The sequence below is a fragment of the Lichenostomus cassidix genome, chromosome 3 (genome assembly GCF_008360975.1).
Source record: "Lichenostomus cassidix isolate B80296 chromosome 3, HeHo_3.0, whole genome shotgun sequence".
In the NCBI taxonomy this organism is placed as follows: domain Eukaryota; kingdom Metazoa; phylum Chordata; class Aves; order Passeriformes; family Meliphagidae; genus Lichenostomus; species Lichenostomus cassidix.
The window spans coordinates 32,622,390-32,648,800 of record NC_139483.1 but is presented as its reverse complement, the minus strand read 5'-3'; the positions used below and the strand labels follow the sequence as shown (position 1 = coordinate 32,648,800).

At 38.9% G+C, this 26,411-nt stretch overlaps 1 protein-coding gene across 4 annotated transcripts in view; it reads left to right on the top strand.

Annotated features, from left to right (window-relative positions):
- LOC146439413 (protein ELYS-like) overlaps positions 1-25,259 on the top strand; it is a 41,831-nt gene extending 16,572 nt beyond the window's left edge. For all 4 annotated transcript variants that reach the window (XM_085055189.1, XM_085055191.1, XM_085055190.1 and 1 more), the window contains exons 8-36: positions 1,061-1,211; positions 1,938-2,070; positions 2,158-2,339; positions 2,810-2,871; positions 3,706-3,834; positions 5,829-5,919; positions 6,005-6,094; positions 6,282-6,422; positions 7,175-7,279; positions 7,712-7,805; positions 8,106-8,229; positions 8,344-8,400; positions 9,536-9,682; positions 10,449-10,636; positions 10,811-10,955; positions 11,053-11,184; positions 11,717-11,864; positions 11,951-12,101; positions 12,664-12,771; positions 13,261-13,456; positions 14,326-14,520; positions 15,709-16,138; positions 16,646-16,748; positions 17,707-17,813; positions 18,991-19,145; positions 20,164-21,943; positions 22,707-22,840; positions 23,284-23,390; positions 23,892-25,259. In XM_085055189.1, coding sequence (XP_084911315.1) covers positions 1,061-1,211; positions 1,938-2,070; positions 2,158-2,339; positions 2,810-2,871; positions 3,706-3,834; positions 5,829-5,919; positions 6,005-6,094; positions 6,282-6,422; positions 7,175-7,279; positions 7,712-7,805; positions 8,106-8,229; positions 8,344-8,400; positions 9,536-9,682; positions 10,449-10,636; positions 10,811-10,955; positions 11,053-11,184; positions 11,717-11,864; positions 11,951-12,101; positions 12,664-12,771; positions 13,261-13,456; positions 14,326-14,520; positions 15,709-16,138; positions 16,646-16,748; positions 17,707-17,813; positions 18,991-19,145; positions 20,164-21,943; positions 22,707-22,840; positions 23,284-23,390; positions 23,892-24,081 — 5,775 coding nt within the window. In that variant the 3' untranslated portion in view covers positions 24,082-25,259. The remainder of the gene's footprint in view (positions 1-1,060; positions 1,212-1,937; positions 2,071-2,157; positions 2,340-2,809; positions 2,872-3,705; positions 3,835-5,828; positions 5,920-6,004; positions 6,095-6,281; positions 6,423-7,174; positions 7,280-7,711; positions 7,806-8,105; positions 8,230-8,343; positions 8,401-9,535; positions 9,683-10,448; positions 10,637-10,810; positions 10,956-11,052; positions 11,185-11,716; positions 11,865-11,950; positions 12,102-12,663; positions 12,772-13,260; positions 13,457-14,325; positions 14,521-15,708; positions 16,139-16,645; positions 16,749-17,706; positions 17,814-18,990; positions 19,146-20,163; positions 21,944-22,706; positions 22,841-23,283; positions 23,391-23,891) is intronic.
- Positions 25,260-26,411: the final 1,152 nt, after the last annotated feature.

Here is a 26,411-nt window from a genome sequence, read left to right as displayed (position 1 = left end):
ATCAGACTTGAGGCTATGAAACCATGCATCTTGGACTTTATATCATGGTAAAAGTCACAAATGGAACTTCTGGAACATATGGCACTGATTTTATATGCATGTGTCAAACTCGTGTCTCTGTTGCCTTCAAGGCTGGTTTAAATCTGCTCAATTAAGAAAACTGAAAGATACTCTTAAATTAGGCTTTTAAAGACTTCTTTAATATCATCTCAGCAGCTGTTGTGTCTTGTGGATCAGTTCATGGTCATCCTTACCTTTGTGCTGCACAATGCTTGTGTAGTCTCTATGTTCATATCAGAGTCTGACCAGTGCAACTCGTTTGGAAACTGTCCTGTTTAACTGGTCTGGAACATCCTTACTTCGTATCTTCTGTGCACTAGAGTTCCTTAACTTAGATTTGCTTGCTCCAGTGTGGAAAATTTAAAATATGTGGCTTTAGTTAGGAAGTTGTCTTCAGCAGGAACTATTTGGCATTATTTTCTTCTTCCCCTCTGCACTGACTTTGTCTGGGAGTGGCTCTTTATATGTGAATAAAAGCTGAAATTTTCTGGTCATTAAAATTAATGCTGGACAGGTTTATGGAATTTTAGTGCTTTATGTTTTGGAACTGTATTTGGAGTGGTGCACTTCTTGTTCAGGGCATCATCTCTTAAAAATTGTTTTTAGTGAATAGTTAGCCTTATAGTGAGGGTGAAGTTCTTTGTGTAGGCTTCATGACGGTTTTTCAAAGAGATGGTTTAGATTTTTCTTGTCTACCCTGCATGTGTCAGTTATTTCCAAAATTCCTGAATAAAATAGCATAGATTCTGCATGCTTCAGAGCAAAGTTTTGCTAAGGAAATGCTAGTTGTTGAAAATGTGCAAAGCCTTTTCAGCCAAACTTATGTGTTAAAATTTGACAGTTAATTCTCTTGAGTGTCAGATGTAGTTTTTATTTGCTATCAGAAATAAGCTCATTGGAAATAAACAATACAATATGTACGTTTTTTTGCATATATACATTCTTTCATAGTAGATCTAATGAAAACGACCTTCTTTTTTTACTTTTTTTTCCCACCCAGGGTTTGGAATACTGTGATGAAAGGTACAGTTTAGATCTCACTGGTGGAATCTTTCCCTTGAGAGGGCAGACCAGCAATACTAAATTACTCAGCTGTCAGACCATAGAGAAATTTCGCAACCATGCTGACAGAGAGGATAGCGTTACTGAAGGTTTGTTCTGTCTCCCTGTTTGGTTATTCTAAACTATTCTAAACATGCTTTGGGAATCTAAGCAATGAATGCTGTTCTATACGCACAGTCTTAAAGTCTTAAATATTTGTCTAACCGACCTTGCTGGGCTTACTTAAAAAGAAGACTTGTTTCCTTATGTGGGACTTTTTTATCCCTCTGTACGTAATTCTTTAAGGGGAAAAATAGGTTTTATTTTATGTTTGTTGGGATGCTAGAACAGTGTATGGTGGGGTCATCTGTATAATGCTGATCAGTCAGTTTGTACTGTCAGCTGTCTTCATGGGACAGTAAGATTATTCTTTCTATTGCTTAGGAGAGTTACCTGAATTTTTTTTTTTCCCTGATTGAACATGTGGCTGCATCCATTTAGTGCCTGGTCAGTAGTGGTGTTCCCCAGGGCTCAGTATTGGAGCCAGTTCCAGTATCATCTCTTTTTGATGATCTGGATGAAAAACTTGATTAGCTAATAATTGTGTATTGGGTTTGGTTTAAAAGTGATACTATTTGAACAAGAAAAAGAGGCAGTATGACTGAAACCTATCAAATAGATGTTTACTATTCTATAAATTGTTTTTGTCATTATTAATAAAGTTTCAAGTTTCATGAGTGAAATAACAGAATTAAGCCAGAATAGAAAGTGGTGTTTTAAAAACAGCAGATATCCCATATTTACTTCAATAAGAAACAATGTATTGTCTTTGACAGTAATCTCTCCTGACACCAGTGTATCAATCTTCAGCTGGCAAGTGAATACCTATGGTCAGGGAAAACCATCTACTTATTTGGGTGTATTTGACATTAATCGCTGGTATCATGCTCAAATGCCAGACTCACTGAGGTAGGTTTTTATTAAGTTGTTTTCCATATCCTGACAAAGTATTAATTTGAAAGTTGCTGTTTATCTTATGCACTTGTTTTCTTGAAGGCCAGAAGAATTCCTTCATGATTGCCCCTATTTTGCACTGTGGTCACTGGATCCTGTAATAAGCATGACTTCTCCAAACCTCATTTTGGATATTCTGGTACACGAGCGTAGTCTAAGTCGGGGAGTTCCTCCTTCTTACCCACCACCTGAACAGTTTTTTAATCCAAGCACCTACAATTTTGGTAGGTATTTTGCTGCTTTTCATTTTAATAGCGACAAGCTTCATGTGAGGCCAAATGCCACTTAGTGGTTCTCTTTCTTGTTCATTGCTTGTTGGGCAAAAACCAGAACAAAAATACCCCACAAACCTTCTGAAACCTGGTTACCTTGTAATAACAGGGTATTGACTCCTGTGAAACATACCTGACAGTCTGCTGAGGTTTGGGTTTTGGGGCTTCTGTAACATAGTCTGTGAAGGGGTGATGGTCATAAACTGAAATGACTTTGAGGTGAGGCTCAAAGCACAGCACCTGGGTAGCGCTTGAGACTGAGTTTCTACAGCCAGCCAGTAACTACTCTTTAAAGAGAGTGTGCAAGTGATTTGATGAAGAAAAGGTTTGTCTTTGCAAATAGCAGTGTTTAAAAAGCATAAACTGGTGATAAGGTAACGGAGAGAGTATGGAAAGCTGTCAAATGTTCCTTGTTTCTGCAGATGTGACGTGCTTGCTCAACTCGGGAGTTGTTCACATGACTTGCACCGGCTTCCAGAAGGAGGTGACTTTTTTCTGTATCTCTGTTGAGACTGTCGGGAGATGAACCTTTTGAAGGTTCTCTCTTGCACTGTTTTGAGTGTCAGAGAGCACTTTATGCTCACACTGCCCATCCACGGGCATGGCTGCAGTCATATCCTGCAAACGGTCCTGTTTTAGGGAGACATGAACAGGGATTGAATGGCTAGAAAGGAATGCAGCATTGCTGTTGTAGGAAGAAAAAGGATGTGGTGGAAGTTGGGGAAAGTGTTTACTTCTTTGTACAGTCTGTGTAGTCTGGAGTCAGGGTTTGTTCCCCTGAAGAATTTGAGAAAGGAGGACAGCATGGAGAAAAGGAGAAGTTCTTTACTTGTTTAAGAAGAAATGCATGTTTTTTCTCCCAGCCTTGGCCAAATTATAACAGTGAGCCACTGCAGAGCTGATGAGAAATCCTTTTGAATGAAGTTCTGGCTCACGAAATATTCCCATGTAAATCATTTTCTGCACAAACAAGCATATAGAGTCTTTCAAAGAGTGATTTGTAGTTATATTAGTTTGAATGTCTATAGAATGTAATTTTTGTCAATGTTCAGGGAAAAACAAAGCCTGTATATTGACAGGGAAGCTGGAAAATACTTGCCTTCAGCATTGCAAATTGGTATTTTCTTCTACAGGATGTTGTTTTAGAAACTGGAAGTGTTAGTTTGGCTGCCATCTTTAAGGCTCTACATAGCAATGCTTACTGAAATTGCTAACCTAAAGCTTGCTGCTTCTAATGCAGCTTTTTGATAGTCTGAGTGATCCAGAAGCTTAGTAATTGAATGCTATCTTAATCTGTGTTTTTTGGTTGATGTCTCAGACCCTGAAGTTTTTGAAGAAGTCTGGTCCTTTAATAAGTGAAGCCATTCATGACAGCTACACTCGGTGTCTTGTAGCTGGCTTGCTGTCTCCAAGACTGGTTGATGTCCAGCCATCCAGTTTGAGTCAGGTGAGTGTGCAGCGGGGAATGCAGGGGAAAATAGATCTGTCTTGTTTGAAGGCTGTAGAGGCTGTAAGACCCTGATTTTTGATTGCAAATTGCGCTGACAGGCAGGTGTTGACATTAGCAGAAGCGATAATATTCTTAGATCCAACCTTCTGACAGGAAACAGCGCTAAGAGGTCTGTCTTTAGTGATCCATCTGTTAATTCCATGCCCCAGGTACACATGAGGAAGCATGCAGTCAGTGTTGTGCATCAGAAAGCAGCTTTCCCTCAGAACAGCCTTCATCCTCTTCATGCCCATCAGTGTCTCAGGGTGCAGTAGGTGGCAGTGGCAGTGCCTCCTTCAGATGGGCACTATTGCAAGTGCCTGTTTGCTGCACTAGACATCGTTTGCTTCCAAGGAAGTGCTAAGCAGTTACTATTGTCAGCTCTGCCTGACAATTTCATTGCCGCTTTGCCTCATTTTCCCTTCGTCAGCAGGCTTTTCTGCACCCTCTCAATACTCAACTCTGTAGCCTTTGCCTTGAGCTGTGGTAGATTTCCTCCTCTTAGACTGCCCTCTTGCTGCAACACCTGCATCACCTGTATCTCTCAACACCGCTACATTCTGTCTGCCATCACAGTGACTTCACACCCCTCGGGTTTTCCATTTGCAGTGCAACAAGCTTTGTCTCTCATCTGAAGAGTTTCATGAGAGAAGGAGCCTTTGTAATGAGCAGCCCATCTTACTCCAGGCAGGGTCAAAGCTAAAGGGTTGGATGGTCATCATGGAGTGGAGCAGTAAGCAGTAGGAAGGGAAGAGCAGTCTTCCCCCTGCCCTCATCTTCCTGTCTGTGGGATTCTTCAACAGAGACTGTGGAAATGTGTTAGGGAAAATAACACTTCTGTGTAGTGTGGTAGCTGAAACAAATTTGGCAAGCTGACCCAGCCCATAGACTGCTTATTTTGCAAGCCTGATGTAGGCTCTTACAGTCTGATTAGATGTTCCGATGTCAGTGTGGGTGTGAAATTACGTGGAAAAGCAAGAAGTTTTATGATGACTTTTGCTGAATTGTGATGATACTGTTCAGACACTGCTTTGAGCAGGGATTGCTTTTGAATACTAGAAAGAAAAACTTCAGAATTAGGGTCAAGAAGCTTAGAATTTTGTTTGGTACCCTAAGTATTATTTATCATGTTTCCTTGTCTGAAGCATATTTTCAGGAAATGATGGAAATATCCCGTATGTCTTCTACTATGTGGAAATGTGTTTGTATGTAATGATTTCACTTAGAACACAGACTTTTTGATTTGTTTTTTAAAAAATAGAGGAAAGAAAAAAAATTGTATGTATGATTATGTCACCTGAAAGAAATGTCTCAAACATCACCTGAAATAAGCTACTATATTATTGCCCATGTGTGTGCATGCCTATGCATTGTCCTTCTGGAGCATGACTATGACATTGGAATACAGTATTTGAACAGCCTGAAATTTAAGCCTGCAAATGTTTCACTTCTTTATGGTACTTTAACAAGTTGTAACTTAATGTTTTGGATGTCAAAGTTACTTCGTCTGGCTAGTCTCAGCTTCACTGTTTCCGTGCAAACACAGTCATATTTGCTCTGTGCCCTTCATGAGTTCCTGATGGCAAAGCAGTGTATGCCAAGTGCATAATGGGTATTAGCAGAGGATGTTACTGAAAACAGTTCATTGAGGGACAGTAAATGAAGAGTGAAACCCAGAGTCACAGAAAGAGAGATTAGAATTAGCCTGTGTGAAGTTGAAATGTCAGAGGAAAACTTCCCTGTGTTCCTCAAACCAACAAGCAATTGCACAGGTTACTGTCTAGCCTGTGGCTAGAATGAAGGAAGACTTAAGAACAGGGAATAAGTTGCATGTGCACCAATGGACTTTGTGATGTTTAAATGAAAAGCCAGGTAGAAACAAAGAGTTCTGTTGGGGGCTCAGGAATGAAAAGTGTGTGAGGTTGTGATTTGCTTTTGTGTGTTCTGTTCAGGAGGAGCAGTTAGAAGCAGTGTTGTCAGCTGCTGTCCAGACAGGCTCTTTAGAACTTCTGACAAGCTGCATTAAACACTGGACCTCTGAAGGTAATGCTGCTTACATTGTTTTTATGTTCTGTGTGCTTGGTTAGCAACTGTGGCTTCATGTCTTTTTTGTTTTCTCTTTTTAAAGAGCAGCCAAGTTCTGCTGTTAATTTACGGTTTGTTCTTGAGTGGACGTGGAACAAAGTGATCTGTACAAAAGATGAACTGGACCAAATATGTGAGTAGTGGTGTAGTCATTTTTGAAACCTCAAGTCATTCTTTGTAAAGGACCTTATTCAGTAATCTGCCAGTGTGTGATAGTGATTCTTTAAGAAGTTCTTGAAGTCTTCTGTGGTTTTTTAAGTGTCTTTTGGAGGCCTGCAGTTGCTGTGCTGAGCAATGATTTGCTATTTCTCCTTGACAAGGTGTTCCATTGTTTGACGGCTCCTGCAACTTCATTGACCCCCAGACATTACAGTCCCTTCAGCACTGCCAGCTGCTTCTGAGCAACCTCAGCACAGTCCTGAACTGTTTTCTGACAGAAGCACGAGAGCTTACTGAGAAAGGTTTGTGAAAGAGCTGCTAAGCCTTTGGTCTGTTTGTTAAGATGTGGAAAGATGCTTGGGTTGTAAGTGTGGAGACAGGAGCTGTTGCTGTTTTGGATGGCTGGGAGAGAGTCAGATGGAGCTGGGAGGAGAGGCTTAAATCAGAGGAATTGGGACTGTGATTTAAGGTGCTTTGAGTTCAGGGGAGCAGCTGGTAGAGTTCATGAGGCTGTGTTGGGGAGGCTACTCTGATTCTGCAATGAGCTGTGTAAGCACCTGGGTGGCAGCTGCGGCAGCTGAGTGTGGTAATGCTGAGAAGTATTCTGAATTCTTAGCTTGCAATTGATAGTTGTGTGCAAATTGCTGAAAAATAGAAAGGAAACTGAAATGAGTAACGTGTAAAGCAAGTTCCCTGAGTTTTTTTAGCTTCTGATTTTATAAATTGTTGGCACAATGAGGGCAAAAGAGGAGTATCCCTTTGCTAAAGTAAAAATCTCTGCTACATGGAAAACAAATTCTTCCTGAGTAAATATAATAGCTTAGGCTGTCTTTTTAAATTTTAATCATTAGTGATTCTGGTTCTTTATAGTGATTGGTTTTTGTTTTGAGGGTGATGGTGTTTTTTCTTTCAAATACAAAAGTGATCCAGAGAGACAAATACAAAGAGAGAATTCTACTGTGCTTGTTTATACTTTGTATTTGTTCTGCTGAAGGGAGTTTCATAGAAAGGAAAGGAATTGCCATACCCAAACAATCTTTTGCCTTTTTTTCAGGTTTTACGGACTTGACAAATAAGCAGGTGGTAACCAGCCTCATTTCCTTGTATGCACAAGTGGTGATCTGGTTCTGTCGATCCAGTCTCCTTCCCGAGGGTTTAGGTAAGCTGAACCTGCAGTAGCACAGCCCTTGTTTTGAGAGCAAAAGCAGTACATGCATGTTTTGAACCTTTTGTTTATTGTTCAAGGTGAAAATACACCTTGGAAATGCTCTTGATTTAGACAACTTATAAATTCCATTGTCAGCCTTAGTTGTCTTGCAGATGCTCACATGACACATTCTAAAATCCCTTCCCTTTGAGACTGTTTCTTTAGGAGTGATCTTGAGCTTACACTACATGCTCTGAATGCTGCATCAACTGCAAACGTGAAACTGATCTCGAGACAAGAAGTAGTAGTTGATGCTTGTGTCTTAGAGACTTGGAGGCTTCTTTATACTTGTGTGACTTCTGTTGTCTGACTTTCATATTCTGAAGTTTTAGTTGAAAAATGTGGTGTTACTTCTTTGACTTGCTTTTCCTTTATTTCCTGTAGATGATCATATGCATTTGTCTAGACCTTTCTACAATTATGCTCTGATTCAGAACTACTATACGGGTCACCGACAGAAACTCGAGCGTTTGTCAAGGTAAGCCTTGCAGGAAATCTCCAGAAAGCTTCCACTGTTGGACTGTGTGAGAGTGGTTGTTTTTGCAGTTAAAACCCTTTGTCTGCACTTCCTTTCATTACATGAAACCCAGTGAGAAAGAAAACCTGAAACCCAAAAGATGAAAGGCAACTCTTCTCTTGGATTTCCACTCTGGACTCCTTTAATAATTCATGGTGACCTAATGGCCATCTTTCCTCTGACTCAGAAATCTATGACACTGAAAGGCTGGAATGAGTATTTTACTCTGTCCAAACTCACTCTTGCTGCTTTTTGTTCTAGAGGAAAGTGGGATTCTGACTGCTTGATGATTGATGGAATGGTTTCCCAATTGGGAGAGCAAGTTGAGAGGCTGTGGCGGAGAGATGAAGGCGGCACTGGGAAATACCCACCTGTTAGTTTACATGTGAGTGTTCTGTTCACTGAAAACCCCAGCAGCAGCAGCAGCAGGAGTAGTTCCCTAAAGCCAATGATTCTGAAAGTCAGGAGCATTAGAAAACCTTTAAATCTTTCATTTCAGGCACTGCTGGATCTCTATTTGCTCGAAAGCATTGAAGAAAGCGACAAACATGCAATTGTATCCTTTCCAGTTTTTGTTATTACCTCTGCAGTGTGTGCCCATAAATGTTCTTGCCTATTTGTCACCTGTGTGCTTAACAATACTTTCATTTAGGCCTCAAATACAGTGTGAGGGAATGCATTTTGAATGGTTATGTCCTAAACAGAAGCATTGCCTAATTTCCTTGTAGTTTAGAATTTTTCTGAGTTTTTGGAAGTGTTTTGTTGCAAAGTCTCTTCTAATATGCGAAAACATGCTCCCTAAGAAGGATGCAAGCTAAAAACCTCCCTTAGTTTTCTCAAGATTTAACACAGTGTATAATTTTTTAAAGCACTCCTTTCTGTAGCAAATGACTGTGTGTTAGAATGGTGCCCTGAAATGTGCTGCTTCAGAGCAAAAGGATTTGTAACAGTGGTTTTCCAGTAGCTGATTATTGCCAAAATCATTCATTTTCCAGCCCAGCTAACAGTGTTTGCTTTTTTTTATATTCATTGAGCAGAAACCTTATTTTTTAGCTTTTGCAACATGCAGACTTGCCTTTGTTGTTTGTTGGCTAAACCGAGGATAGTCTGGAGAGCAGGAGGTTAAAAAATGGTTGTAGTCCTGAGCTGCTTTACTCGAACACATCCCTAAGAAAGGATGTCAGAAAGGGAAGATGACACTGTGAGTGAGGGATGCCCTTATAGTTTTCAACACAGTTTCAATCTCTCACTGCTAAGTTGTATTGTAAGGGCTCTATAATTTATGGTGTTTTGAGAAGTAAGGGAATAAGGAAAACAGCTGTAGTATTTGTTTTCTTTAATAATAAAACATTGGATGTTCGAGTGTCATGAATATTCAAGTGGTGCCTTCACTGAATGAAGCAGGAGCGTGAGTTTATTGCAGCAGTATTTAAATTCCCAATACTTGCTTTTTTGATTGCCTTACAGAAATCCAAATGTGTTTCTTTCTGGCTGTTTATTCAGAATGTGGATTTGTGGTTAGAACCAGACTATTGATATAACAGGTGATAATAGCTTGAAATGGCAGAATCAATATGTTAAGGCATTCTGCTTCCTACCATTTTCATATTACTATGTTTGCTAAATGTGATAATGTAATGTGATAAATTTTTGGTCTTAGCAATTTATTCACCTTAACTAGATACTCTCAGACAATTTACTTGCTGCTGGATATCATGCATTCCTTTCCAAATAAAACAGAAACTTCAATAGACTCTTTTCCAACTGCCTTTGCTATCCCTTGGGGTCTCGTTAAGCTTATTCAAGGGTTTTGGCTTCTAGATCACAATGATTATGAAGTAAGTATTAAACAGTTGAGTTAGACACACATTGCAGTGCAGAGCTGTAATTAATAAAACTATTTTTTAGAATTGGTACTTAGGTATTAGAAGCAATTGAAGTTTTTTTGTAACACTGCTCTGACATCTTCAGCACTAAGTTATGATTTGAAATTTTGCTTTAACTGCTTTGACAGGAAATTTATTAAAACAAATGAGCTTTAGTAATGCTTGAGTTTTGAATTCAAAGACGTCTATATTTAGGAGGTTTTCAAGTAGGCTGCTTGGGCACTGTTTCTGAAACAGTGTTTTGATTACTTTAAACATGGAAACTATGATGGTAGCAGCAAGATTTGAGATGAAAGACTGCAGAAGTGACTTTTCAGCCTAATTGCTGTTCTTCCAGATGCTGAAGGTTATTCTTTGCCTGTCACCATGTCAATAGAATCAGTTTGTAGAGTAACTTATTATTTAGTAATGTATTAAAAGGGATGTTTGCATACATCCCTTTTTATAAAATTTTGTTAACTTAGAAAAATCTGAATTGTTTCTTTTAACACTTAATTCACTTTGTTCTGTATGGCTGATTTTTTTTTCCTGCAAATACTGAAGAATTTTTATTGATATGTCCTGGACCAAGTATTTTACTTGGTCCATACTTGGTCTGTATTTTACAGACATCTAATTTTGTTTAAGCCACCTCCAGGCTTGCTGAAGAAAGTTCTGACTGTGTTTGTTGCATGGCTGTGTGTACATATGGTAATGAAGCTGCTCTTAACTTCTGCAGAATGCCCTGGCCCTGCTCTTCCACCCAGCTACAATCAAAACTGTGTCATGGCAGCACATGAGGATCATTCAGTCGCTCATGTGCCAGGGAGAGCACAGGAGAGCCCTCAGGTACATCCAGATGATGAAGCCATCCATGTCCAGCAGCAGTGAAGTGCGGCTGCTCCTCACCGTGTTGTTGTCCAACAGGTAAGGAAATCTCTCCTGCTGTTTTGGCATTCAGATCTTGGGAAATGTGATAACTGATGATCCAAATAGGACTCCCCTCCATTTCCTTTGATCTTTGCATGAATCCCATCACTTTGGGGCATCTTTTTGTCTCTAGAGTTCTATTCCTTTCCATGTCCAAACACTTCACTGCAGGTGCATGGTGGAGGCTTGGGGTTTGTTGCAGCAACACACCACGAAGTTAAACATCGAAGAGCTGTTAAAGCACATGTATGAAATCTGTCAGGAGATGGGGCTCATGGAAGATTTGCTGAAGCTGCCCTTCACAGACACAGAAAAAGTGAGTTTGGAGAAGAAACCAAAAAATCTCAATCGTCTCTTTGGCAAGAGAAGAGGCAGAATCGTAATAGATTTTTGAAATGTGTTATTTCTCACAGGAGTGTTTGGAGAAGTTTTTGCAGACCAGATCTGGTGTTCAGAATCATGAATTCCTTTTAGTCCACCATCTGCAGCGTGCCAACTACATCCCAGCACTCCAGCTGAATCAGTCCATGAAGGCCAATCTGACGGTAAGGATAGACGTCCTGCTGTGTGGAATTAGGAATTAAAAGTATCAGACCATGCTTGACTCCAGTTATGAAAGTTTTGCATCTGAGGAATAAATAGATATCTTGCCTTTTCATTCAGTTCGTCAGATCTCTCTGTTCTGTATGGCTTAGACTATGGAAATTGTTTGTGTCACTTGTTTCTGTGGAATGAAGAGTATGTTGTATGACATGTCTTGTATCTTGCTTTTGCCTGAGGGCAGTCTAGATGCTCCACAGGTAAAATTTGCCTTGTGGGTTTTAGTTGTGAGCTTCGGGGTTGTTTGGGGTTTTACGTTTTAGTTTTTTTAACTAGTCTTCCTTGCACTTTGCTAAAACTACCAGGTGAAATTGCTGTGTGCTCCTGGGTGGAACTTGCTGTGTCTCTGTGCAGTGGATGTGTTCTCCTGTAACTACAGAGCAAATTCAGGCCCTAGTTAGAAAGAGCAGAGATGGTTCTGTGCAAGGAACTTCTGGTAAATCGTTAACATCTTACTTTGCACATTTCCTTTGTCAGAATGATCGTGATCCTCGCTTGAGAGAGAGAGCAGTTACCAGAAATTCTCTGTTAGACCAATATGGCAAGATCCTTCCCACAGTTCAGAGGAAGCTGGCAGTGGAGAGAGCCAAGCCATACCGTTTGCCTTCATCACTTTTAAGAGAAGGTAACTTTTAGAGAAGTGAAATACAATGTACAGCAAATCATCTCTTTGATACTACGAGGCTGATGGTTTTGCCTCTTGCTTTACAGTCCCAAGGCCAAAGCCTTTATCAACAGTAACAAGGCAAGCTAATGCAGGAAATGTGAATACAAGAGCAACTTTCATCAGTAAAGTGTTGTCCAAAATTGGAGAAGTATGGCTAGGAAATGAGCAGAAAACAAATATCTCGCACTACGATAGGTAAGCAACCTTTTACAAAGGTCAGTCTTGGGCTACATGTTTGTAGAGGGAAGGAGGAGGAGGTGGAGAGAGAGAGCGAGAGTGAGTGGGAGGAGAGAAAGAGAGAATTTTATTTAAATTGTATTAGTTTTTTGGTGGGAGGGTGGATGTGAATAAAGCTTTGTTTTGCTTTTTTGCATGTATGCTATATAACATTTAAGAATCAATTCATCATAAGTAGTGTTTGGAGAGTTTTTTCTGCTGTGATAATCTCTATACAAATATATGTATATACAGGATGGTAAATGTGTTTTCAGTGTTTAAGACAGCTGAAACTCAAAATGTCATTGCCACGAAGCTGTTGGTCTACAGACTTCGGTAGATTTGTTTGTGTGATCACATAGTAATCTTTTAGCACTTCCTGCTTGGTTATTTAAAAATGAGCAGAATCACAAAGAGTGGGGAAGAGGCTTGTAATTATCAGGTGATTGTCCTACATGGAATAGGGTCAAATAAACTTGAATTCTGGTATGGCTGAACTTTGGGGGAATGAAAATCAGTTATATTTTTCTTCTCCTTCTAGTCCTCGAACTACAGAGCCAGCTGTCAGTACACATCCTCTCCCTGCTGCAGAGTTGCCTGATGCATTTCTTGGGACACCTATTACAAAACTTTCTCAAAAATGTTCAAGGTATAGTAGCTCTGCAGACTTTATATTTCAAAAACATGTTTGTTTGCCATGTGTGTATATATGTGCTTGGTGTGTATGCTTTTTTGGTTTACCAAGGATTCTGTTGCACTTAGTTTTGTATCTCAAAGAAAAAGTCAACTTAGGGACACAATTAAGTGGAGAAGTTGAAATGGTCCCTGCATTGAAATGTAAATGAGTTTTCTTCACTGCTGAGATTTAGAGACAATTAGGTCACTTGTGCAAATTAAAATTGGGTTATTCTTATGTCAGAGGCAGGGATTTAGGAAATTAGGTATGAAATGTAAAGAAATAATGAAAAAATGCTCCAAAGCACCTGTCACTTCCGTGTGGGCCTAATATATCACCCCAGCAGTGAGGCTGCATTTCTTGTTCATCCAGTGTTCTTGTTATGCATCATCTGAGATGATCCCAGCATTTTTTTTTCATTTATTTATCTATGTTCCTAGTTTAAATTGTGTATCTTAACAGGTTGCTGGATTTGGTGGTTCGTCCTGTTCCTTCCCACTCTGTGGCACAGGATGAGAGTTGGCAATCCCCATGCCAAGCTTCTACTTCTTTCATGGCATCCAGTCCCCTGAGATCAAGTACACATCGCTCCAGCTCCCAAAAGAATCTTCCAAGAGCATCAGAGCTGAATTTACTGGAAACTCCTCTTGTGGTCAAGGTTTGTATTTTAAACAGTCAGTAGAAACCAACCAAATGAAAAACCTCTGAGGTTTGTTTAAAGTGAAATGACTGAAGGGTTTAGTAGAAACACTTCTGGATTGAAATTATCAATATGCAAGTGTCTGTTGTATACACAGCCTTTTGGGAAGCATTAAGGTGGGAACAGTTTTGAAAGAGGGAAATTGTAGTTCTCAGATAATTGCAGTGGACAACTTGTCCCATAGCTTTGTGAATTAAATTTGTTTTTATTGTATGGAACAATTCCATCTTTCCACCTTTTTCTTGTTACAAAGTGCCATCCATCCCAATGAACTAGCTTCATCCTCCTCTTTCAATACTGACAAATAATCTGAGATAAGAACAGCTGAATGCTTCTGCATGAAGTTGTGTAGGTATTTTTACAGCAGTGTCACTTCCTCTTGCATGCAGCTGATTCATTAGTGGGAAAAAAAGCTGTGGCTGTTGCTTTGCAGAAGTGCCGTGGGATGCAGTGACTGAAAACGCTGCTGTGCAGAGTGAAGCTAAAGTCATGAGCCTTTTATAAGAGCAGTGTAGAAATTGCAAAAAATAGTGGGATAGGAGGTAACCTTGTAGAAAACAGGATATCATATCCTTATTTCTTGAGGCAGTAATTTCGAAAAATAACTTTGTTGGCTTTACAAAAATGAACCAAGAGAAAAATAAAAAGCATGGGGTTTTGTCTTGAAAATGTTTCTATTTTTAGAAAAACTGTGCAGAGGCAAAACTTTCCTCTGTCTGCTGTATGAACCCAGTTCATAATTTAAGACAATTTAATTTTTGTAATTTAGTCTTCTGTTTTGAAGATTTAACTGGTTTTAAATTAAATGTTTTTATTTCTCTTCCTAGAGAGCTAAAGTTTTGGCCACATCTTCTGGTTTTCCTGGTTTTACTCCTCAGTCTATTCTCAGGTCCAGCCTTCGCACTACACCCCTAGCAACTCCCTCTGCATCCCCAGGACGATCAGTTACTCCTCCTCTACGAGCAAAGGAACCTAGAATATCTTTCAGGGAAGAGAGCTCCAATGCAAAGTGGACTGTTGGGGTAAGCTGGGCTGCAGTTAGTGATTTTTGCAGATAATGCTGTGATTAAATTTAGACTTCAAAGTTTGCCAAAATTCCTTATAACGATAATCTGGATTGTGAATCAGAATGGCAGAGTTTAGTCAAAAAAAGATTGTTATGCTAGACCTTCTGTAACATCATGTTCCTGCAAACGCATATTCATAAGAAACATCAAGGACCTTGGTTTTTACTCAGATGTTGTTAGGACCTCTGGTTGTTCAGAATGCTAGTTCAGCTTCCAGCTGTACGTTTTCAAATGGTGGTGTTGCAGGAAAGAAAGGAATATAGATTGACCCACTTGTTTGGGTTTGTTAAATTTTGCAAATTGAACATATGAGAAAACAACAAAAGTCATAAAGCTGTGTTGACTTTCAGCCTGTCTTTTTGCAAAATGTTGGGTTTGCTTAAACTATGGTAAAAAGAGATTCCTGATGAAGAGAGCTGTAGTGTTTTCTGTTCTCTGAGCCCTGAAGTTCTCGAGTTTGCTTCTTGCCTTGCACCAGGGATAGTATCTGTGTAGTTTTCAAATGCAGTGGGTCCTTCTGACAAGCTGTGACCCCTTCTGCTCCTGCAGTTGTTGTGTAGCTGGATTCCATAGCTCAGCCCATCAGTTGCCAGTGTAATGTACCCAAGTCAGGGGCATGTGCTGCTGCCTCATGTGTGAGTTTTTTGTATGTTAGAAGGAGCTACTCAATTGTAACAAGAGGTGCTCTTCTGTGTGAAGTTCTTACTAATAGTGGCATTGTGGCCAGATTAATTTACGTGTTCTGTGCCACAGGCATAGTGAACACCAGCATATTATAGTACTGCATATGTGTTGAAAGAGCAACCATAAAACAGAGAAATCTTGAGTTAGGATTTTATTAGGCAAAGTTCTTCCTGAAAATGCAGTAGTAAACCCAGTGAAGAGCCTTGAGATGACATTATGAGCAAGAACTTAAAAGACTTCATCTTAATTCTTCAGTGTCATGGAAACTCAATAAGCAGTCAAAAGTGTGATTAATTTTTACACTCGGTGTTAAATCTAAGATAGGGTTAGAATAAGAATTTTTTTTATTACCTTACAAAGGGCACATATGTAACTTGGAAATACAAGTGCTTGTTGGGTTTTTTTGTTTTGCTTTGACAAAAACCATACTCATGTTGCTGATCTAAACTTTTTTTTTAGGTGACAGAGGATGATAAAGCACTATTTGGAACTTCATCTGAGCATCATCATGGCTTGGTGGAGGATGCTTGGTCTGAAAGTAGAGATAAACCAACTCTCTTTACTCTGAGCACTCCTGGGGATGATCGTGCTGAATTGCAGGAGTCTTCAGAAAGCATACCTGGAGGTGATTTGGAGAAAAGGGATGTCAGCAAAGAAAATTGTGACTTCTCTGTCAGATCAGACCAGACTACATTGGAGTATCATGATGCAAAGTCACCTGGTGATTTTGAAGATGATGTCATCTTTATATCTGCTAAACCAGCTAATTCTTCCACTGAAGAAACTGGTGATGTTCAAGAATTGGAGAAGGAGGAAGAAAGTGAGATGGTTGAAGATAAACCTATCCAGATGGAACAACCAGATCCTTCAGAACTAAGAAAAAAAGCAGGTGTGTTTCATCCTGTGATAACCTAAGTTTCTGAATTTTTCAGATGTCTTAAAAGAATCAAATTACTGATGAGTGCAGCAGTTAATGATGAGTTTTCACATATGATCCATGCTTTTAAAATTTACCTCTATGTTTTAAGTCCTTTTTTAGGTATCCTGGACCTTATGAATTTATACTTTCCTTGGCTCGCATTTTTTTGTATGCAGTTGCAGCTGAAAGGGAGCAGTGATTTGTTTAAAACTTGGGCTTCTGGTTATGTTTTAGGGGTACTTCTGTAGTTTGCAGCTCTTTTTTTACATTGTTTGAGTGAAATGATGCATCAGGCTTCTTGTTTTACTGGAAAGAAAAACAGGTACCTTCTGTGTATTTGAAGTCTTGGTAGCATTATTTTGTTAAATCCCTGTCCTAGATGAAATGCATAAAGGATCACTTTAAACTCACATGAACAGTTTAAAAGAAGTGATGTTGAATGCAACAGGGAAGTCATCCATCTCTTCATTTTTGTAGGATTTGTGGAAGAATCAAATGCTGAATGTCATACCCTTCCTGAGGATGATAAATCGGTGTTTAAAGCTGCTGAGGCTGCTACTTCTAGGGCTGCGAATGAAGGGTGAGCTTATGAAGTAGATACATCTTTGGCTTCACACAACATATAGCTGCTGGCTTTTCAGTGTTTGAAAACTGATTTTGACCTGGGATTAGTTCTTTCCTGTGTTCTTTTATATAAGGGCCTGTCTATTCCATTCTGTCTGTGAGCAGAAATAATCTGGGCTGAAGGTAATGCATACAGACTAGCTGTCAATTTGAGCCTTTTTCCTCAAATCATTGTAGACCCCAAAGTATGATGATAAAGACTTCATTCGATAGTCTATGTAGACCTTGTTACAGTTTGAGATTTACTAAGCATTTACAATTAACAAAAGCCTTGTTTTTTTCTGAAAATTGTGTAGTTCAAAATTAATCCTGAGATTCCTGTAACTTCAGTGGCTTTATTTTGGAATTTTAATGCTTTTTGACAGTATTGTTTACACCTAATGTCTGTTTTCTATGTGTTATCTATTTATGTGTTTATGTTTTCTATGTGTTATCTATGTTATCTATTTGGTTATGGAAAGGGAAGTGGTTTTCTCAGGAGGTACTTTAAAAGCCGCAGCTGCTTAATGATAAAGGCAGAATGTTAGCAGTGAGATAATCCTTAATTTCAAGTGGGGACTTTCACCTGTACGGACTTTTGTTCAGTTGGTTCTGAACCTCTGTTAGAGTAGTTGCCCTCTTTCTACAGAAGACAAATAATATGTTTTTCTTTTATATTTATATTCCTATTATGTTATTATCTAGTGTTAGACAGCTGGAAAGAATGTTAAGTACTTGGTTCATTGCGTAAAGTTAGTTACAAAGTGAATTACAAATTAAATTACAAATTGAATATGATAGAGGAATTCCTAATTTTTCTTGTGTTTTTTCTGGTTTGAAATGTGAAGATTTTACAGTGAGAAGGTAACTTGTAAAGCTCTTACAGGTTTGTTTTCAAGTTTTAATGATGAATTTCTCTGTTTCTGTTCATGAAGTGAAATAACCCACCAGGAGTCCAAAATGTTCTCTTCATCAGAGGAAAAAGGTGTACTGGTTGCAACAAATCTACAGCCCTCTGAATCCCAGGAGTCAGACAATGAATGTATGTTGGAAATGTTCTGTGTGTTAAGGTAGCAGAGCTCCTCAAGTGAAATGTGTAGTTTGCCGTACCAAAGATGTTTCAGATTGAAATAGTAGTAGCATGTTACTGCTTTCATTAAACTACTGAGAGAATACGCTCCTTTAAAAAAGTCCTTGGAGAAAGTGCATAGAGAATCTTCTCATTCTTGATCAAAATACTGAGATGCTAGTAGAACTGAAACTATTAAAAGGAGAGATCAGTACTTACTTTAATGTTGAACACCACAAATCAATTTGTGTGCCATAGGATCTGGTGCTTGATTTACTATTTAAAAAAATGATGCATCCTCTGTATTCAGACTGAAGAAACTATCTACCAGTGTGGCTTTCTCAGCCACGTTTTTCTCTTAATTTTTCTCTGTGGACTTGACAGCTGATTTTCTCCTCCTCCTTTCTTGCTGTGGGGCTGCATCCTTTCCCAGATCTGTAGTTGTCACAGTTTAAACCCAGTAGACACCTAAGCCTCACACAGCTGCTCACTCATTTCCCCTTGGTGGAATGGGGGAGAGAATCGGAGAGGTAAAGGTGCCAACTTGTGGGTTGAGATAAAGACAGCTCAATAGGGAAAGCAAAAGTCTTGCATGCAAGTCAGACAAAAATGGAATTTATTCACCACTTCCCATTGTCAGGCAGGTGTTCAGCCATCTCCAGGAAAGCAGGGAGATGGGTCATGGGAAGACAAACACCGTAACTCTGAACATCTCCTGCTTCTTCCTTTATTCCCTCATCTTTTATGCTGAACAAGATGCCGTATGTTACTATGGGATGTCAACTGGGGTCAGCTGTCCTGGCTGTGTCCCTCCCATCTCCCTGTGCACCCCCAGCCCACTCACTGCCAGCATGGTGTGGGAAGCAGAAAAGGCCTTGGCTCCAAGTGCTGCTCAGCATTAACTAAAACATCCCTCTTATCAACACTGCCTTCAGCCCAAATCCAAAATACAGCAGTACCAGCTACTATGAAGAAAATTAACTATTCCAGCCAAAACCAGCACAATAGTTTAAACTTTTGGAGAAAGCCCAATATATGTGTCAGGATAAAGAATCATATTGTTGGCTCTTGTTCCCTCTGTTACTTCCTCTTGCTTAAACTTGGGTCACTTATATAACAGTAAAGGTAAAATTATGTAAATCTCTTCTAGCTGTGATAACTATCCATGACAGTGAGGATGTGGTCAGTATTCTGTCTGAAAATCGCTTTGAGGGCAAGCATGTGGATTTACCTGAAGAATGTAACCCTGACGCAGCTGAAGAAGTCCCTGTTTCTAACAGTCCTCCTAAAACTGAGGAAATTAAGGTAAGTAAACTATTTTCCCATTTTCTACAAAATAGGAAACATTTTGCAAATTGAGGACAGACCTGTTCTACTGACAGTTAAAAGGCACTAAAAAAAAAATGTGTCCACTTCTTGAGCTGCTTAACCCAAGTTAAAACCTCATTGTTGTAAGGACAGATACAATTTTCTCTTCTGCCTCTTGTGTTCCTGTAACATGAATGGGACCTGTCAGACTTCGGTCTTTGAGGGCAAACAAACTAAATGCGTAAACTATTTTTAAAAACAGCTATGCGTTAATTTGGTTTACTTGAGTTCTGATTTTTTTATTTGACCTAAATAGTTTTAAAGACAATAAGAAAGTTACAGGAGTGCAGCTTCTTTGTACTAGGGACCATTTTACCAAAAGAGGTAAAGATGTGGGAACCAAGGTCCTGTACTATTTGTTTCTTCTTAACACAAACAGAATTGCCAGTATTGAGCTCATTTTGGTGTCAAGATATTTCTTCATGAGATGGAGGTATTTGGAAAGTATGTGTTATCTCATGCAATCCAAGTGATCCCTTAAAGTGCATTGTTCAGTTGTTGGATGTGATACATGGCCAGTCTGACTAAGTGCTGCAGTTACTACTGTCATGACTGAAGCTTTAAGCATTGGAGATCCAGCTTTAACCTGTCAGATGCAGAGTGGGTTGCTCTGTGTAGCCATGCAGAGGGCCCTGCAAAATGATGTCACTGCTGGTTGTGTACACACCTTGTGTTGGAAAACTGCTCTCTGGTCATGGGCAGTGGCAAATCATTAGTTCTGAACAGAAACAGCAGAAACAGAGCATGGGACTTGCACACAGGGACTGCTCTGATCTCTGTGCCTTAAACACAAACTCACATCTGCAGTAGAGAGTACAATGTATGTTTCACATTCAGGGGTGATCTGAAAGGAAGAGCAGCTTTTCACTGTCCTCAGTTTCATCTAGGTCAATGTGAAATGAGTCTGGTAATGAATAAAGTATTAACAGACATGTTTTAACTTTTTTAACTTTAGGTTATTGAAGATACCTCAGAAGCAGCACCTGAAACAACACCATACATTGAATTAGATCCATCAGGCAATCTTCATTATAACTATGAAAATATAGAGCAACAGTTTGCGTGTGATTTGCCTGATAATAAAGATAGCGAATGTGATGCAGCTGAGGGAGATGGAGACCTTTTTCTGTCTCAGAGTAATTTTACCTTAGTTTTGGAAGGAGAAGAAGGGGAAGCAGAGATGGGAGACCATGCATCAGTAGATGCTTCTAAACCAGATGGCACAACAGAAGAAAAGCCTGTGACCAATTTAGGAAATACTGAAAGCCAGGAACATGTTACGAACTCAGTATCCACTGTAACTGGTGATCAGGAATCTCAAAATATTGCAGAGTCACTCCCATATGTGCCTGAACCTATTAAGGTTGCCATTGCTGAGAACTTACTGGATGTAATCAAAGACACAAGAAGTAAAGAATTTACATCTGAAGTTGTAGAACAATCTATTCATGAAACCATAGGTAAAAAGGTAACTAGATTCCAGAAGGCAAAAGCTCCCTTAACACCTGTGCTAGAAGCAGTGGAAGAGGAGAGCAGCAGACATCATTATGGCATTGCTCCACGAACACGCACACGGGGACAGCTGAGTAGAAGTCCAAGTGTTCTGCCAGCAGGCACTCAGCAGCTGCTGAAGACAGACAGCCCAGCTCTGCTTGGACTGTCTCCTCGGAGAAGCACCAGGCGAACAAAAGAAGTGTCTGAGACTCCCAGTGTACAGACAGGGGAGAATGCTCAAGAGGAGCAAATACCTGTGATGCCTGTTACTCCTAGGAGAGGTAGGAAACCTAAAGTGTCTAATACAGAAAAAACAGAAAGCAGCCATTCTGATGCACAAACAAGTATGCAGTCTGTAGCTGTTACTCCCAGAAGAGGATTAAGGAGAGCAAAGGAAGCTGCGTCTGAACCCCAAGAAGAGGCTAATGAGAAAACACCTCTTGCTGAAGGCGACAGTATTGATACTAATGCTTCCAAAAGGACTAAAGGAGGAAAAAGTTCAGCTGGAGATTCAGAAACTGGCAAGACTGACACTGATCATAAGGTAAAAACAGCAGTCAGTCCCAGTAGAAGTGCAAGAAAATTGAAAAGCTTGAATTTACAATTTACTGAAGATACTGTCAAGGATCAAGAGGTGCAGCTTAGTGACCAACTCCTTTTACCTGTGCCAACAAAAAGAGGTAGAAGAAGAAAGATTAGTTCATCAGAAGTTTCAGAAAATTCTGATCTTGATCTGTCTAAATCATCGCTTCCTCAAACAGAATTTAAACTTCCTGTCACACCTAGAAGAAGTGCTAGGAAGGCGGCACAAAATCTCTTGGCAGACCCAGAGTCTGCTTCTACTCAGGAAGATGTACATTCAGGTGAGAAAGCAGAAGTCCTAGACACTCCTAAGAGAAGACCTAGAAGAGTACCACCTGAGAATCCAGAGAAAGTGGATAGCCATGAGGAAACACCTGCAGAGCCAAGTGAGGAGCCAGCCACACCCAGGACTACGGTAAAGACAGGGCGTCGGGGCAGGAAGAGGCGATCAATGTCTGAGGAGACCCCGCAAGGACCTGCTGGCAGTCCTTTGCTGCTTGAAGTCCCATCAGGACATGATCAGACATCAAGAGCTCTGACAGATCGTGTTACAAGAACCAGATCACGCAGAACTGCCATCCGTCAAAAACTGTCTGTTGAGGAAAATGAAGCTTTCCTTTTCTCTCCTCCTCTCACAAAGCTGACAAAGAAATTTGAAGGTAGGTGCACTATGTTTATGTGTAAAATAGGGCATATTCCTTGTCTTTAAACCACAGAAAACAAGCTGTGAGGATGGCTTTAAGTATTGTAAAGAATGTAGGCATGCCAAAGAAAAAAATTGCCAAGAGGAAATCCATCTTTTGGCTGAACTGTGCATGACTGCCTGCTTGGTTCTGGTAGATTATGAGGCTGATCTAAGCAGTGAAATGAAATTCAGGCCATATTTTTGTGAGGAACTTAATTTCTATCAGATGTTGAAAACCTTGTGAATGTGTGATTGCCATCCTTTCCACCCAGCAGAGAAAAAAAGAACGTGTGCTTCCAAATTCTTTACAGTTTTCAAGTTCAGGTGAGCTGCATCTTGCAACAAACTATACAGCTGTTTAATTATGTGATTATTTCTCATGGGTGTATACTTTGTCAGTGAAATTAGTGTACATGGGAGTCTTAATTACAGTACATGAGAAAATTTTTTGAGATGTGTAATGACTGTTGATGCCTCTGGAGAATAAGATCTTTGTTTATGGAAGTGCAGGTAAAATCACTACACTGGCTTAGTTTTGTTTCACAATTTACGGTAAAAGAAGGGATCCCAAGAGGCAGTTACTACTATGGGCAAAAATGCCTTTGCATGAAGTGTTTATAAAGGTGATTGGACTTTTTTTTGGGAAGCTATTGTGCTCTTATGTGTCAGCTGTAATTTAATATTATTGTCCCTCATGTATAATGTATGTGCATGCTAACAGTGCATTGTCATTTTAGCTGGAAAAGCAGACCATCCTGTGCAGTTTAAGGATTTAGACCCGGATTTGTCTTCTCAGTTTGTCTTTTCACCCCCTCTTTTGAGGTCGAGGAAAAAAACTGTAGCTAGCATTTCCCGAATAGTGAAAGAACCAGTAAGTAAAAACTTCAGTTGTCCCATGTTCTTGATTTTTGTTCTCTACCGTTTTTTGAGATCATACTTTTCAATGCTATGCCTTTTTCATTGGAACCATAACTAAAAAGAGCTTTAAATGAATCAGCTAAAAATTTCACTGTTTTTCTTCATGAAAACTAGCTAAAAGATTCAGGTTTGAATCTATGCAAGTCAAGAATTGATAAATACTGTTTTAGGCACGGTGGCTTTCTTTACACTTGCTTAGTATGCTATCTGTTAATTTCGGAATTTGAACTTTTGGGATGGTAAAATAATTTGATGTGGGAAATCTGTTTTTGCAAACGAAGGGTATTTAATGCTTCTGGAAATGACTTTGGCATGATGTCTTAATGAAAAAACATTGTTATTCTGTAGAAGTGTAGGAACTTGTTCATGAGTAACGTTTTTGTTGCCTTAACATAGGAGCTTCCAGCTAAAGAGGAAGAGGACACTAAATCCATAGAGTCTGGGGGAAAGCAAAAATTGAAGAGAGGTAGAACTCCAAAATCAAAAATGAAGAAAGCAAGCAAGTATGAAATAAGTTTTCAACAGTTATTTGCATTTCTTTATTGTGATAGTGATTCAGTTGTTAAGCACCTAACTACTTCCTCACTTGGCTGCCCAGTTCTCTCACTCTATCAGCCTGTCCAGCTTGCTGGTCTAATAGGCACTTTTTCCCCATTTAGGGATTTGGTTTTCTAATGGAAATGGAAGAGGGAGGGATAGAAATGGGCAGGTAGATGCTAGTTGCAGTGGTGACATTGCAATGCTCTTGAACTGTCTTACTCCACCTTATGAAACCACACTCCTACAGTTTAGTTTCTCATACAAGGCAGAAAGTGGCCAGACAAGGAGTAAAGGGAATGAAAGCAAAACAAACCTTATTTATGTAATTTTTCTACCTCAATTCTATCTAAAAAGAAGCCCATGCATTTTTCTTTGGAATTGATTTTGTAATTCCATGTTGTTTCTTCCCTTGATAAATACTGTTGGTATTGAAAAATGGATTTGATGCCTGTCGTTCTTTTCAGAGCCACAAAAGAAGTTTCTTGGTCACCTCCACCAGTGGAAATAAAATTCATCTCTCCTTTTGGAACTCCAGTGGATGGAACAAAAGCCAAACAGAAAGAAACTACAGATGCAGCAGGGAAGACTCTAAGAAAGAACAAAAAAAGACTGTCTAATTTTCCAAAGCCAGTTGTGCGCCGGAAGATGCTGTAACTGTTTTTTTAAGTTTATAATGTACACCACTGTTTGTAAAGTCATCAAAATTGTGTGAATTAGTAAAAAGAAGAAAAATCATCTAATTTGGAAGAGATAATTTATATAAATTATTGTAAAATTTCATAAACAATGGTCTTCAGTAAGTAACTCCATATGGAGTGTGATTTCCTCAGTCAATGCAGTTTTCTATTTTATATTAAGACTTCATACATTTATATAATATGTAAATACAGCTTATTTTAGGAATGTTAAATAAAAATGTATACTTCACAATGTGCTTACTGTCTGATAGCTTTTTGAGGGAATATTGGGTTGAATGACCTGTATTTCTCAGAACTTTTAATGTTGGTTTGTGGGAGTTGCAGACTCTCAGAAGTGATTCCAAAAGCTTTTTTAAAGTTTGTTCAGAATTCCTATAACAAGTAAATGTTTTAAACACGCTAGTTTTTAATTTTAGAAATTATGTTTGACCTTCTGGCACAAATAATTTGACTTACAATACAAACTGGTAATTCCTTACATTCACGGTTAAGTTGTACTGTATTGAAGTCAGAATGTAAACAATTGTGTTTTAAGCTGTGCAATATTTTTTTTTGTATTTGTCTTAAACTTTGGGAAAGCTGCTCTTTAGTTCATAAAACCAGATCACACCTCAGACGTGTCATTATTTCTTGAAATTTGTTGTCAGCAAAAAGTTAATTGTACTGATGGTGTGATGCTTACAATAGCATATCAGATTTAAAGGGATACTACCCAGATACATTGAAATTTGAGCCAAAATTATTTTCGTAATATGACTGCTACTATAATTGAGATACTTACTGTCTGTAGACATGCTTTGCAGTATTTGAAACCTGCATATCACAGCACTGAAAACCTGATGGTAAAGCTAATATAATAGTCTGAAAAAGGTACAAAAATGTACAGAAATCTTAGTTACAAACCGTATTTTTAGTAATTATTTCATTAACAGTCTTGGGTCACCCTATAAAGTTTCAATTTGTATAAATAAAATCACAAACCTATTCTTTTAAAAGCAGACTTGGAAGTACTATTTTGATGTGCAGTCTTTTAGACAATGGATTATTTTTCTGTATGTTAATTTATATATGGATGCAACTTTGAAGACTACAGAACTGGTGGAACCTGATATTAAACTTCTCATTTAGTCAAAACTACTACAGTTATTTTAAGACATAATTTATTTATTAACTAATAGCTTGTACATAGTGAATGAATGTATTAACAGACTAAGCGTGTGAAAGAAAATTGTTCTGGGGCCATGATTTTTCTCTGAACAGGCCATTCTGGAGAAGCAATTGCATGCACTTGGATATTTTTCTCCTTGGGGAGGTATTCATGACTGAAGGAAAGCTTGAAAAAAAGACAAATGTTTGCAATGTCAAAGTGGCAGTTTGATTGAGACCTTTCAGTCAAGTTAGTAATTATTTTCTCTGTGTATTTTGTACTTGATTGACAATATAAATATGGCCAAAGAGGAAAGGGGAGGGAAATTTTAGCAATATTTTTTTAAATTCACATGGCACAGAAGTGCAGTGAATACCTCAGAAAATGGGGTAAAAGGTCAAATTTTCAAAATTGGAATAGATGGCAAATCTGATTGCTATGTATAGTGTGCAAGATATTTATAAAATATGCCGAATACTGTCAAATGGAATTGGGGGATGAAATCGTAGTGTTAAAACCCTATTAAGCAATCTTCACATTTCTGTCATTTATACTTAATATATGTATATTTTTGGTATGAAAATCAATTAGAACAAATGAAAATATAGCATTAGCTGATTTTATTAATTTTTAGACTCATTTGCAGCTCAGCTAAATTATCTTCATTTGGCTGTGCTAAGGAAGAAGGAAAGCAATAGCTACAAAAGACAATTTGCATTAGATTTAATAACTTCCTAAAGGTTTGCAATTGTCTACTAATTTTTTACTTAAAAGGAGTTTTAATTATGTGTTAAAATGTTTACTCTTTTTTTCCCTTTCTTTGTAACTTTGATTCGGTGCCTAGTACTCCAGTGCTGACCAGTTTCCTCGAGAAGCAGTTTAAAAAGGAGTGTGAGCATACTGTGTGACAAGGAGTGGAACCTAAGAAATTTGAATGACATAGAAGAAAATGGAAGCAAAACCAGACAGACACTGTGACTTTCTGTTTAGAGCCTGAGGAAAGGAAGAAGCTGGGCAACAGTGTTAAGGCACTAACTCAGGGATGGGTTTATAATAAAGTGGAGAAAATAGATTTTATGTGGATGCTTTTTGTGTAGGCTTGCTACAAGTATGTGAAGGATGAGTAGAAGAGATGATTT